We start from the raw sequence: 14,249 nt of genomic DNA on the forward strand, positions 1-14,249 counted from the left end.
TTTAAATACTTGACATGCTCTAAAGAATAATCCCCTTCACTGAATTGAAGTGACTTGTTGGAGTAAAGAGCCTGTGGTTTGGATAGGATGTTTAATTTTCATCCAGTTGATAGTGCTTCAGTAGGCATACTCGGCAGGTTTGGGGGTTGCACATTATGATTAGCTCTGTTATTCAGAGCTACTTAGACTATGCATTATGTAGGACATTGCTTTTTCTTTCTGCTTTGCCCACTTTACAGCCCTTTGTCTTTTCTCATGACCCTTAAAAGGTAGGAATAGGTATTGTTACCATTTACAGACAGCCGGGGTTATTTTATCATAGGAGGTTAAAAATCACTTTGTTTTTATATGAGGGTGGAGTATTTGTTGAGTTGGTGGTGAGTTTTCGGACAGAGATGAATGGAAAAATTGCTCTGGAAGGGGAGGTATGCCTTGAGGTGTGATTTAAAGTCAGGATGAGATGTAGAGCTCATTGAAGGGCTTGTACATGACTGATATTTCATTAAGTGTGGTAAAAAACCATCAGAACGTTGTAAACATGAGCAGGTACTAACTTTTTAAACTGGTAATGTTCTTGAAATAGTTACTTTAGTTAAAATCAGCTTTATTAACGGAGCAAAGTGTGGCAAATAGAAACAAAAGGAAATTTGAGATCTTTCTGTGGATTCTAGCAATGCTTGCTGGTCTGTGCCCTACTACCATGAATAATTGAAGAAGTAGCTGTGAGAGGGTGCCTTTATTTCCCCTGGCAGCGCTACAGAAACTCACTGTGAGCTCTCAGAGCCTACCCTACACGGTGCTGACACATAGTGGGGACTCAGATAATGGTTTTCGAAGTCCGTTGACCTCATCACTGTAGCCTGAGAAGCATTTCCCATTGTGATGGAGTTATGCAGACGCAGAGCTCCTCTCGCCAAGCCTCTGTAATTCAGCGCCTCGTGTTAAATAGGGATGGCCCAGGCACGTATGTTGTTCTAAACTCATGTTCATGCATGTGAGACCCAGTGGAAGGGATGTAGTTGATACTTGTATTTGAATTTTGAGGTAGATTTCAGAATGGACTTTTGGATTGTACAGTGGTTAATTTTCTTTTGTTTTCAACATTTAGCCCGTCATGTAGCCCTTTCTGCTTGGAGCCATCTGTCCTTGGGGAATAATAATTCAAATTCTTTTTGTATTGGAAGGTCAAAGATAGTTTTAAAAGTGAATTCTGACTATATTCCCTGGAATTCTTTATCTTTCTTAAGTTATCCCATATGTTTTCTTAAGAGCTAATTTTAAATTCCAGGCTATTTGTTTTAATCCTCTTCAGCTGAGCCCACTAGTAACAACAACAAATCGTATGTAAAGCAGGCAAAAAACTCTCCGTTGCTTTTATTATGTCCTATTTCTCCATAAGTGAACTATAACTTGCTATCTCTGGTTAGAGTATAGAGTAGGTTGGGTCAGAAGTAGGAAGTGATTTGTACCTTTGCTTTATTGATATCTTTATCAAGGTGCTTTCTCTTTCTGTTGTCAATTATTTAACAACATTCTCCCTTTTGGCACTATAGTTTAGCTTTGTTTCTCCAGTGTGGCTGCTTAATTTAGTAATAGAATGCCTAGGAAAGGTCATTATTTTAGGCTGTTGGATTATCATTACTGGATTGCTGTTGTAGAATCCAGGTGGCCAAAGGAGTGGATTTTCTGGTTCCTTTGAACAATGGGAACGAGTATAGCTTAATATGTTTGGAACTTTAAATTTCATATGAGTAATAAAGATTTTCATAGACTAGCTTTGGAGTCTAATGAAGAGATATACACATTTCTTTAAAATATTCTATTGAACACTAAAATTACTTTAGAGGGCTCTCAAATATAATAGTAGTTGTCCAGAAAATAAATTTGCTGGTTCTTCATGTGTGTGCATGCACATGTGTGTTCAGAGTCAGTTGTTCATTGGTTATGCCATTATAGACATGGGGGGAGTTGTTGGGGCTGTTTCCAACTATCACCAGAGGCTGGTCAAACTACCATTTAGTGAATAATTAAAATGGTGTTCCTGAGGGCTTATGAATTCACATACTTTTGTTAATTGTTTTGCTATTAATAAAGCAAAAGAGGTTGGCAAGATTGTATTTATATGAAACAAAAGGTATAAAATGGCTCTGCTTAGAGTTCTAGGGGTAAGAAGGTGACCCAGTATGTGTGGTCACTTAATCAAAGAACAGCTTCTAATCCAAAAGAAACAGGCCATGGTAGAATTCTACACCAGCTCCCAGTGCTACTACAGGAAGCCTTGGAACCTAATTGCTTCCCCTCAGACAGTTCTAGACCCTCTTATTAGGCATCTCCACGGCAGGTTCCTAAAGGAATAGCTGATTATGACAAGAAAATGGGTATTGATGAGAGTCAGGGACAGACAGTTGATAGCTGTGAGTCAGAGCTTTCTGGCAACAGGACTCAGAATGAAAACTATCCCTGTTGTTCCAGAGCTGACCCTGTGTGTCTTGGTCCCCACTTGGAAATTAATGGGCTGGTGAGACTATTTAGAATGAGGTGGAAAAGATAGTATAGGAGGAAAGATTGGGAAGAAGGAAATCAGGAAATAATAGAGCATAGAAATGATAAAGCTTGTTTCTTTGGTTTGGTTTGGTTTTTTACTACCTCAAAAATAACGTAATTTTGAAACACTCTTTCTGGATTGAAAGAAATATAGTTAGGATCCAGAGAGTATAAAACGGTAGACCAGACATTTGAATTCCATTCTAGGATTGAATTTCATGATAATGCTCTGACAGGTGTCAAAAGCTCTCTGCTCATCCTGGCTTTCCCTTTACCCTGGTTGTCTTCTGTCTTTTCTTGGCCTTTCTACTGGACTATCCAGTTCTGTGCAGAGATAATGCATTTCAGAATGACTGCTGAAACGTGTGAGTAGAAGGAGTAACATTGGGGCTCAAAAAAAGTAAGGTGGGGGCTGGATAGATTGTCACTTGAATTGACCAGAATTTATCTCTAAATTAATTCCAGGTTTATGTTGCTGGCTCTTGAGGGTATCTGGCAAACATTTCTATTCCTATTTTGGACAACTGAAAGTTTGGGATATTGATTGTGTTCTGTATATATTGGTTAAAAAGCTGTTTATGGTTATGACCGTTTATAGGTCATTAGGTTAGAACCAGATGTTAATGGGCTTTGACTACACTCTTGAATATCCAGTCTTCTAATTGCTGATCTCTATCCAGGTGGAAAAAAACAGTTTAAAATTTAGGTTCAACTGATACATGTGAGAGTTTTAAAGAAAAGTTTAAGGTCACAGTCTTTGATAGTAGTTTGAAGTTTAGGGATCGAGGGAAATTGTACCCTCTTTGAGCAGAGCCTGTGCCAGCCTGTCATCCAGTCTAGAAGTCTTTGCTCCTTTGTTTGTCCTCTGCCATGTTCCTACTTGCCTTAATTTTCTTCGCAGCATCTCTGAGGCGGCTTAGCCAAGTGTGACCCTCAAGGCAGGCTTGGGTGCTCTTGTAAGAGTGTAAAAGCAATCCCTAAACATCTGTAAGTGGTGTTTACGTTTTACATCCCTGATTTATCTGATCAAATGTTAAGGAGAAAATTACATATTATGACTGGCTTAACAGCCTAAAACCAGAAGGGAAAAAAATATTGAAAGAGATACTTAAAATATCATTTGAGCAGTATCTTCTGCACACAAGGCAGTAGGTGGGATCAAGGGAGATGGTGTAGATACTCTTACCGCCGAACTCTTGATTTGGCTGATGGGTATCACGATTTTAACCTTACCTAAATGTAGTAGTTGGAGTGTTAATTTTATTTGGCTGCTATGTGTGTGAGACATCTTGTCTGAGAGATTTTAATTGTACCATTGAGTAAAACTAAAACTGTGAATTGTGATGCACTGATATTACAGCATAAGAACAAGGTTTAGTTTTATATGGTTTCTTGTTTAGAGTTATTAACTATATGGAGGAATAAATGTCTTTTAAATATTTTAAAACATTACAAAACCCACAATGTAAAGTTGCCACGAGGCAGCCAAAAATAATACATATGGCATTCAGGAGAGCAGTTGCTAATTGGCTGCTGCCTGAGAAAATGGTACACTTGGCGTCTCCTTAACACTGTGGGTTTGGCAGAGAGCCAAATTTGGGGTCAGGTTGTTGTGAATGAAGCTGCATGTGGTTAGGGAGGAGTTAAAATGATTCATGTCTTAGAAGCTGTAGCACATCGAGTAGCATGCATGGGCCTAAGCGTGTTGGTCTTCATCTCCCCGGCCTCCTACCACTCGCAACGTGCTCATCCTTACCAGAACGTCCAGCACTGCCTTTGTCGTTCCTGTTGTGTGTTCCTATGGGAGTAAATCATTACTTTTGGAATATTCTAGTAGTTGGTTTTAAGCATGTGCCTGAAATTTTCTTTTGTTGCAGAAGGACTCTGGAGAGGAGGTAGAAGTTGAGGAATTCTATGTGAAATACAAAAACTTGTAAGTAAACAGTGATTTTTTTTTTCTTTTAATCAGGCTCCCCGATTAAATCCTAAATAAGGATTTAAAAAGTAATTGGAAAAATGAAAAAATAAGTGGGAATTGGGAAATATTGGTATGGTTTATTTAGTGCTTTGGAGGCCATTGCCTGCTAACTTTTTTGCCTTTGCAATTTCATGAATTTAATTTTCCTGGAAAATGAGTAATTGGTATAAAAGTTGACTAGCTTTCATGTATAACCAAGAAATTCTTTTTAGAAGGGATAAAACCTCATACAATAATAGAAAAGTGAGTAAAGTAGTATTTGCCTGTCCTCTGAGAGTGAAGTTTACTCTGTGAGGCCTCTCTCCCACCTCTGCTTAGGATGAGATCTCTACTATCAGGCGAGGCTCTAGAAAACCGTGACATCATTTGCATTTTGAAATGCGCTCAGCTGTGATTTTGTCTGTTTTTGATTAGTAAATTTGAATTGCATAACTTTTAGAAAACCGAACTGAAGAACACAGTGAGTTATTGTTCTTTATTATAGATGTAGGACCAGACACATTTTGACAAGGCAGCGTAGTTGTGAGAATCAGTAGTCATCCCGCTATCCCGCTAAAGAAGTTTGCGGCCTTTTTCTAGTCTAAGCAACAATCACAGAACCAGGACAAAAATCTTCATGGATGATGTAAAAATTAAATTAAAAATGTTCAAGGCAAGGAGGTCAAGTACATCATATTTAATAGGTTCTAGAGCTTAAAGAGAGGCTTTTGGGCGTTGCTGTCAAAACAGCCTAAGAAAATTTACCCTACTCTTAGAAGATGAAAGCATCAGGCCCATGGTTTCTATCATTGTCCTTTGTTGCAACTGGCACTGTGTTAATAAACTAATATAGTTGTTAAGTTTTGTGAGCAAGACTCTTACCAAGTGAGAAGATGAAAAAGTCTCTTGTCAGTGTTACTGTGGGAGTTCAGTGAAATACAGAATACAGTGATAAAGAATGCTTGGTCTGTATTAGGTGGGTGTTGTCATCATTTTGTACTTAGAGCACGATGAGTTGTACACATGTGGAAATTATATGTATGACATGATTTCATATATAGTCATTTGAGGGAAGTGTCAGGATCGGTGAGGAGGAGATAACTAAGTAAGCCAGAGAGAGTTCTCTGGTCGATTTATCAAATCAAACATAGAGCAAAGAAGTTTTAAGTATTGATTCCCACAAAATGGCACCATTAGGTAGGCATCCATCCAAATCAGCATGTGGAAGTGGGGCTTGAGGTGCTTGGTTCATTCGTGACTAGGTACCGCTGCCAGGCCAGGGGAGACCAGTCATCCTTCGTCGGTCATGTGAGATGAGGCAAACATGGTTCTAAAAAAGCTTTTCTGAGTTCTAAGGGGAATTAAAATTTTCATAAAATTAGCAGTTTCTGTTAACCTTTTATTTTGACATAATTTCAGATTTACAGAAAAATTGCAAAATGGTATAAAGAATTCCTGTTGTCCTTTTTGTAATTAAAAAAGTATCTTCTGGAAAGATATTTTTGAGACTGTTAAATGTGATAAAGTTGCTAAGTGAGGATTTGCTTATTCCATCACCCATTCTAAATGTATTAGTTGGGTTTCCACCATAAGGGAGAATTTGACCTAAATTTGCTTCTTTGTGGCTGTGTAGACTTGCAGAGTCCTATTTTATTCAATGGGCCATAATTCTTTATTATCATATCAGTATTTACTTTGCTCACATTATCCCAGATTTGGCCAGTGGGAGCCCCTTCAGGTTGGATCCTGTCTCCCTTTGCTTTGTCCCCATGCTTCTTTGAGCACTTCCTTACTTTCTGACACCAGAGGATAGTCCAGACTCATCTTGTAATTTCCCTGTTTAAGTCCTGGAATAGGTTATTTCTCCAAAGAGCCTTGGTTGTTTCTACTGGAGAATGGCATTTAGAAACCACGAGTTGAGTACTAGGTGTGCTCATTGCTGCAGGGGAGTCAGCGCTTCTGGGGCCTCTCAGTGGAGAGGGCTAGGTGGGCCCCCTGCACATGTCTATGCATGTGCATGCATGTGTGTGTGATACATGTTACATGTACACACGTTTATGACACATACACACATACCTCTGTGTACCTACCTATCTACTTAACTAACAGCGATGAGAATCAGTGTCTTTATAGCAGTAGTTTTGGTTTTATTTCAACCGCACCACAGGGCTCATTCAGTCCTTTCTCCTTCCAATAGCAATGACTCCCTTCTTCAACCATGAGAAACCTAGCTCTTATTATCCCAGTATGTTTGCTTATTTGTCCTAGAATATACAGGAAGTGTTTTCCAATTTACTAGATCATATTTTTGTGGAAAAGAAGCCTACCAACTATAAAGTTCATTCAGTGTTCAGAATTTTTTGTATTTAGCCAAAGGGTTTTTAGAAGCTAAATACTTGGTTCAGAATTGTCTTGGGTTCATTCTTCTCTTCCCCCGCCCCCCTTTCAGGGTGGTTAATGTTATTTATTTGATATTCAGTTTGGTCTTTAGTTCCTGTCTGTATTTATATTCCATTTTAGCACCCCACCATTCTCTCTCTCTTTTTTTAAGATTTTATATGTTTATCTGAGAGAGAGAACATGAGCAGTGGGGTGAGGCAGAGTGAGAGGGAGAAGCAGACTCCCCGCTGAGCAGGGACCCCGACATGGGGCTCTAGGACCCTGAGATCATGACCTGAGCAGAAGTCAGACCCTTAACCGAGTGAGCCACCCAGGTGCCTCAACTACCCACCATGCTCAGTGACCTCATTTATTTTCTTCTTTCCAAGTTCATGAAAAGCACGTCCTTTTCCCTTCCCTTCCACCCCATTCCTACTTACCTTGTCGCTAATCCCAGATTTATCCTTTCTGTAATTTTTGGCACGAACAGGCAGATAACATACATATGTATATATATGTGTGTGTGAGTGTGTGTGTAAATATATATACATAAAAATATTTTATATACATAAGATATATATTATTTTCCTCTTCTTTCTTACATATAAAATAGCAACTATCAGTACACATTTGCACTTTGCTTTTTAATAATACTGTATTTGGAAGTTAATATCAATCCTTAAGTCTTCTTTGTTCTTTGTTACTGCTGTGTGGTACTCCACTGCATGGCTGTATCATTGCTCATCCAACCAGTCTCTTATGTATGTGGGCATGTAGATGGCTTCTGATATTTTATAGCTACAGAGAGTGCTACAGTATAATTCTCATGCCTATATATTTTCGAATTATTGGAGGCACAATGTGAGGGTGACTTCCTAGGAGTGGGATTGCTGTATTCAAAGGCGAACATGTATGTAGTTCTGTTAGGTACTGCCTCATTCCCTTCCATAAGGGATGGCCCTTTGCATTCCTACCAACAATGTTAGAGACCACCTCTTTCCCTACAACCTTTCCAACATAGTATGGTGGTTTCATTTTTTGTGAGAAATTGTATTTCGCTTTAGTTTTTTTTTTTATTTGTGAATGAGAACATCTTTTCATAAATTTAATGACCATTTTTATATTTTCTTTTGTCAGTTGTGTGTTCATGTCTTCTGCCCATTTTTCTGTTGTGCTTTAGTCCTTTTTCTTATATGTTGCAACTATGCTTTCCCAGTTTCAGATGTCCTTTGACTTTATATTTTTATTGCACTGTAAATTAAAGAAATTTTTATGTTGTTAGATTTATTAATCTCTTCTCTTGTTGGATATGGCTTTTGAGCCATAGCTAGAAAGCTTTTCCCTACCCCCAGGTTAAAGAGGAGTTTGCCATGTTTTCCTCTAGTACCTGCATGGTCTCATTTTCTGTATACAGATGCTTAATCCACTTAATGTTTATTCTTCAGTATGATATAAAACACAATAATATTTGGTTGTTCTGATTTTATACTTTTCCAAATATTGTTGTTCTAGCACCATTATTTACAAAGTCCATCTTTGTCCCAGTGATTTGAGATGTAACCCTTATCATGTACTAAATTTATGTATTCATTTGGAAATATATTTGTACCTTTTTTTTTTTTTTTTTTTTTTTAGAGAGAGAGAGAGAGAGAGAGAGAGAGAGAAAGAGAGCAGGGGAGGGCCAGAGGGGGAGAGAGAACCTGCACTGGGCTCGATCTCATGACCCTGAGATCCTGACCTAAGCCAAAATCAAGTGTCGGGTGCTCCACCCAGGTGCCTCTGTACCATATTTTAATCCTTTGGTCTGCCTGTCTATTCATGAGCCAGTAGCACACTGTTCTACTTATAAAGGCTTTATAGTGTATTTTAATATCTGGTATATCTAGTTTCCCTAACAACTTTTCCTTTTTAGTGTTTTCCTGGATGTTCTTGCATGTTTATTTTATATATAAGTCAGTATTAACTTGTCCAGCACCATAAAAATGCTTGTTTATATTTTATTTATATGTATATTGTGTTACATTTACAAATTTATGATTTATGACATTGGATCATGCTATCTAAAAATAAGGATGTCTTTCTAGTTGGTCCAGCTCTATTTTTGTGTCTTTTAGAAGGGTTTTAAATATTTCCTTATAGAAATTTCACACTTTTTTTTTTGTTAAATTTATTGCTAAGCATTTAATCTTGTTGATAATGTAAAAGAGGTTTTCTCTACTGTTGTGTCTTCTAACTGGTTGTTGTTTGTGTAAATGGAAGCTATTGACTTCTGTATGTTAATTTTGTATCCTGCTGTATTGCTAAATTATTTTATTATTTGAATTAGTAGTTTTCTAATTGACTCTCCGGGGTTTTCCAGTTATGCAATCATATCATTTGCAAATAGAGATAGTTTTGCTTCTTACTTTCCAATTATTGCTTCCCTTGTTGTTTTCTCTTGTCTAATAGCATTGGCTAATGCCTCAAATACAATATTGAATAATAGTGGAGGCAGTGGCAGGTGCCTGGGTGGCTCATTCGTTAGGCGTCTGCCTTCGGCTCAGGTCATGATGCCAGGGTCCTGGGATCGAGCCCCGCATCGGGCTCCCTGCTCCACGGGAAGCCTTCTTCTCCCTCTCCCACTCCCCCTGCTTGTGTTTCTGCTCTCACTCTCTCTCTCTCTGTCAGATAAATAAAATCTTAAAAAAAAAAAATAGTGGAGGCAGTGGGCATCCTTGCCTTCTTTCTGATCTTAGTGGAAGAGTCCGTGGTTTTTCTCCATTTAGGAAAGCAGAGTCAGTATCCAAAAATTCCAGCCCGGTTTTCAAGAGGAAGAGTGAGACTGATGCCTGTGTCCTCTTCACAGTCACACTGGTGGTGCTTTAAAGTCATGTGTACCACAGCAAAGACAGAGTGTTGACTTGCACCCATGCCTTTTTCTATCCAATAAGTAGACTAGACTAGGTTATTTTTTATAATATTTGTTTCTTGATAATATGCAGTAACAGTATTGCATATTACTTATTGGAAATTGGGAAAGTACTTGAAAGTAGGAAAGAAAATACTTGCAGTCTTACCACCCAGAAAATATCATTATTCACGTATGGATGCATTTCCATCTAGTCTCTTTTCTCTGTGTGCATGTGTGTACAGGGTTTATATCAATTCCTTTCCTATTGAGGCATACGTATTTAAAGTCCTTGTCTCTGTCAGTCAGTTGTAGAAGGACTAAATCAGTCCTACCTTTCGCATGTTAGACTTTACATAAATATAAATGATATGACACTTAATATCATAAGCCTTTCCCATGTCATTAATCATTTTTGACAGATTTTAGAATGGCTGCATAATTTCTAAGAGTAGTAGTACCTTGATTTTGAAATAGGTACATATTCAGGCACCTCATTTCTTTTTAATGTCATCACCAGAAAGAGAAATAAGAGACAGTCCAGGCTATCTGGGACAGGGAGAAAATGATGGTACAAAAGAGTATTGAAATAGCAAGCCAAAGAATGTCAGAGGTACCGTAAAATATTAACTATATACCTGTGAGTCTCAGGGAAGTAAAAGGGAGGATGAGAGTGTTCAACTTGAGGTTAGAGAGAACACCTGTGCTCGGAGCAGGCATGGTGAATCTGAAGAGGAGGGGACTGGCTCAGTGCGAGGACCAGGTAGACAGTAGAGAGTGACAAAGTCACGGGGGTCCAAGAGACATTATTTCAGAGCTCCTGGACGAATGAGGCTGGCAAGGCAGAAACTGACCAGGGGTTAGTTGGGGCATGGGTGTTCAGAGAGCAGGTGAGGGTTCTTTTCTCTCAGATTGCTCTAGAAGGACTAAGTTATGTTTACCTTTGTTGTTTTAAATCTGAATTCTCTTAACTTGATGAAAACCTTTTATTTCTCAATTAATGATAAAACGCTCAAAATGTAAATTCATAATTAAGGCCACCCTGTAGTGCTAATTGTTTTTTATTGAAGTGTAATCCATTCACTTATGAAAACAGCTTGTTAGTAGGTCCTTTTCTTTTTTTAATGGGATATAAATAGGAGAGCTGGAGGCTCAGGACGGAAGACAAATTTCAGGCACAATTATTGATTTTTTTTCTTATTCTCAAACATGAATAATTGTATTGAATGTTGATCAGCAGCCTCTATTAGTAGGTAAACCGCTTATTTCGTTCATTATTTAGTTGATTTTTTGGGAATAATAAAAGATTATTTTCTACATGTTTTTCAAGTATATTATTTTATTCTTTTAGCTCTTATCTTCATTGTCAATGGGCATCTGTAGAAGATCTGGAAAAAGATAAGAGAATTCAGCAAAAGATCAAACGATTTAAGGCAAAGCAGGGCCAGAACAAATTCCTTTCAGAGGTATGAAATACCCAGTTAATTTTCTTAAGTAGTAACCTTATTAAAGTGTTCTGAATTTTGAATTTTAGTTTAGCAAATTACTAAGAAAAACTAGTTTCCCTCATTTGGTGCTGTTACTTGCATATTGGTAACTGGTTATTGCTAAAAAAAATTTGTAAACAGGAAATTTCTCATTCTTCCTGTTACTTAGCCTAGAAGATACTGGTCCTTATGCTATTATATGGAAATATGATGGTATCATTAAAATCTTGTAATGAAAGTACAGTTAGCGGACGGTGAAAAAAGTCCGTTTATAAAAGTTCTGTTAAGATTTAGTGAGGTTAAAGACTCTACAGTAAGTATTAAGTACAATTTCTAGAATATAAGTTACTTCTATTAAGGAAAGAATGTGGTGGATTTCTTTTGTTCAAGTTAATGCCCGATTACAGAGTTTACTAAGCTCATTTTTACAAATGATGTGCTGTAGTATAGAAGTTGGTATAATGTCTTTGCCTGTCTCCCTTTATTCTAAGTTATCAATGATAGAAAGGTAACCATACCTAGGGCGGGGAAGGAAATCTGCATTTTTTGAAAGAAGTGCCAAGTTCCCCTCCCGGGTACTCGATTGCATTAAAAAATGCTTTTGCAGACTGCTTACTAGGGTCTCTGGACTTTTGCTCACCAATTTGGTTTCACTTACAGCCTCAAGAAAATAAAAGAGAAACCTTCACATTGAAAGATTAAACTTGCTGATTTATTAGTTTTCCTTTCCATAAAGGACTTAACAGAATGTAAACTGGAAAGAAGTGTGAAATTTGATGCAAATAATAACTGTTTAACAACCTATTTCACACCCCCTCCCCTTTTTGGACATGGGGTGGGGTGGGGACGGAAGAGTGTTCAGTATTTTTATGTCATAAAATCCTTATAATCTCAGGTGACAAGTCTGTGTTCTTCTGGAATCTGATTTCCATGCTCCCAACAGGCAGATTGTAAAGTTTGAATTAGATGGGTGATTGGGTGGTGGTAGTTTTATTGGACATATGTCTGCGTCACCCCCTTCCCTGATCTGAGGGTTCAGCTTCTTTGCAGTGCAGTAATTAACACTGAGGGGAATGAAATTACTCACATGTGACTCACTCACCTCTCGGAGAATATTTAAGTGATTTTTTTTTTTTTGATAGGTCAGTTCCTAAGAAATACCATAAAATCCTATTTTTGTGTGCCCTTCTTAATGAAACTGAAGTTAAATGTTGGTGACATTAGGCAAGTTGACATCATTAGCTTTCTTTTAGAAAGAGATACCATGTGTTCCGGTGACCCATTCTCCATGGATCAGTGGAGGGAGAAGGCAAGAGTGCAGTGGCAGCACCCCCCACCCCCATCCTTAAGTCCTGGTTCTGTTCATGAAATTTATCTGGACTCTGTTTGCTGGTGTCAGATGCAATTTAGGGATTTGTGCCTCACCCTAGCTATGTAGCCTTATCTATTTGGGTCTACCTATATGAATATCCTGTACCACAATTGAAATACATTATCTTGAGTGGTAACTTGGCAACTAGAAATCTTAAGTTTTGTCCCAAGTGGAGGTAGCGGAAACTTCAGTCCAAAAAGATGATCTGAGGGCAAGCACAAAAGGATAGCAACTCCCTTCCTCTCTCTTTTACACACACACACACACACACACACACACACACACACACACACACACACACACACACACACACACACACACACACACACACACACACACACACACACACACACACACACACACACACACACACACACACACACACACCCTGTTCCATAGACAGTCCTGGTTTCAGGTGTTCCACAGTTCTGCTACTTTGGGGTTTTTAATTATGACTGCTTTCGCATTCTTTGTTTCACCTTAGGCGCCCTTAGAAGTCTGCTGCAACTAAAATCTTTGTTTAAATTGGAAATTGCATCACATGCATGATGGTGCAGATTACTCACTAGAAGGATGGAAATGTTTACGAGTAAGGTTAAGGATTTTAATTCATCAGTGAAAGCTGCCATTTAAGAACAAGGGGTCTTAAAAGGAGCTTTTGTCATCAAAACATAGTTTATGGAAAGTTTTCAGTGTTCATGCTGTATATGAATAATGCATTCATATTGTGTACCTAAACCTAGAAGCTTTTGACAAAGCCAGTGCATTAATACATTAACATTTTAAATGAACTGAATGTTTCAATGAGTTTTTTGCCTTACTAATCAACGCTGTGTAAGGGCCTGAGGCATTTGAAACACATTTTTGTATTTCTGATTTTTTTTTCATAATTCAGAGTTCAAAGGACCCAAACCAGACGTTTTAAATGGACACAGTAGCCCAGAGAATGTTTGCTATCCTTGAGCCAACTGTAACCAAACAGCTTATCTTTTCAGCCTGCAATTTAGAGAATATGAACAGTGTCTAAGTGACTTCTAATATGTCTTGCAAAAGCCTTTTAATGCAGTTATGTTACTGATAAATTCATCTCGATGAACACATAAGAATGTGTCTTCTGTTTTCTAACTTGCCTGACTCTGAATTCTTTAAAGTATGGCATAGTCTGTAATTTCTCTTTGAGCCATCTTCTGTTACTCTATTCTCTTATAGGAGATAACTTTGCAAGCAAGTTAGTATTACTTTACTTTTGTAAAGATTGTTAATACGTTGGCTAAATAACCCAATTATTTAAGCCTCATTTCTTCATCCTTAATATTTTTAGTCAGCTGCTCTCTATTCAATACAAATAAATCATTAGAATGCTTAGATTAACGATAAGACCATATTCAAATGAGGTACTAATATTGATTAGTGAAGACGACCAGACACCCTAAACTGTTCACACTAAAATAGGAAATTCACTGGTTTCATTGTTTTTGCCTTTGGAATAGCATTGTGTAAGTGATGCTATAAGGCCTCAGACAACTCCAGTAGTTATGAGATAGCACTTACTGTGCATGGCTCTGAGTCTTTACTGCAAGCTGTAGTTTCGAGAATACTAAATGCATTGCATGCCATAAGCCT

General features: G+C 37.9%; 1 protein-coding gene across 7 annotated transcripts in view; it reads left to right on the top strand.

Annotated features, from left to right (window-relative positions):
* Nucleotides 1–14,249, top strand: part of CHD7 (chromodomain helicase DNA binding protein 7) — a 184,845-nt gene that overhangs the window by 123,652 nt on the left and 46,944 nt on the right. For all 7 annotated transcript variants that reach the window (XM_027597273.2, XM_027597274.2, XM_027597269.2 and 4 more), the window contains 2 exons: nucleotides 4,422–4,477; nucleotides 11,119–11,233. In XM_027597273.2, coding sequence (XP_027453074.1) covers nucleotides 4,422–4,477; nucleotides 11,119–11,233 — 171 coding nt within the window. The remainder of the gene's footprint in view (nucleotides 1–4,421; nucleotides 4,478–11,118; nucleotides 11,234–14,249) is intronic.

The sequence above is a fragment of the Zalophus californianus genome, chromosome 4 (genome assembly GCF_009762305.2).
Source record: "Zalophus californianus isolate mZalCal1 chromosome 4, mZalCal1.pri.v2, whole genome shotgun sequence".
Taxonomy (NCBI): domain Eukaryota; kingdom Metazoa; phylum Chordata; class Mammalia; order Carnivora; family Otariidae; genus Zalophus; species Zalophus californianus.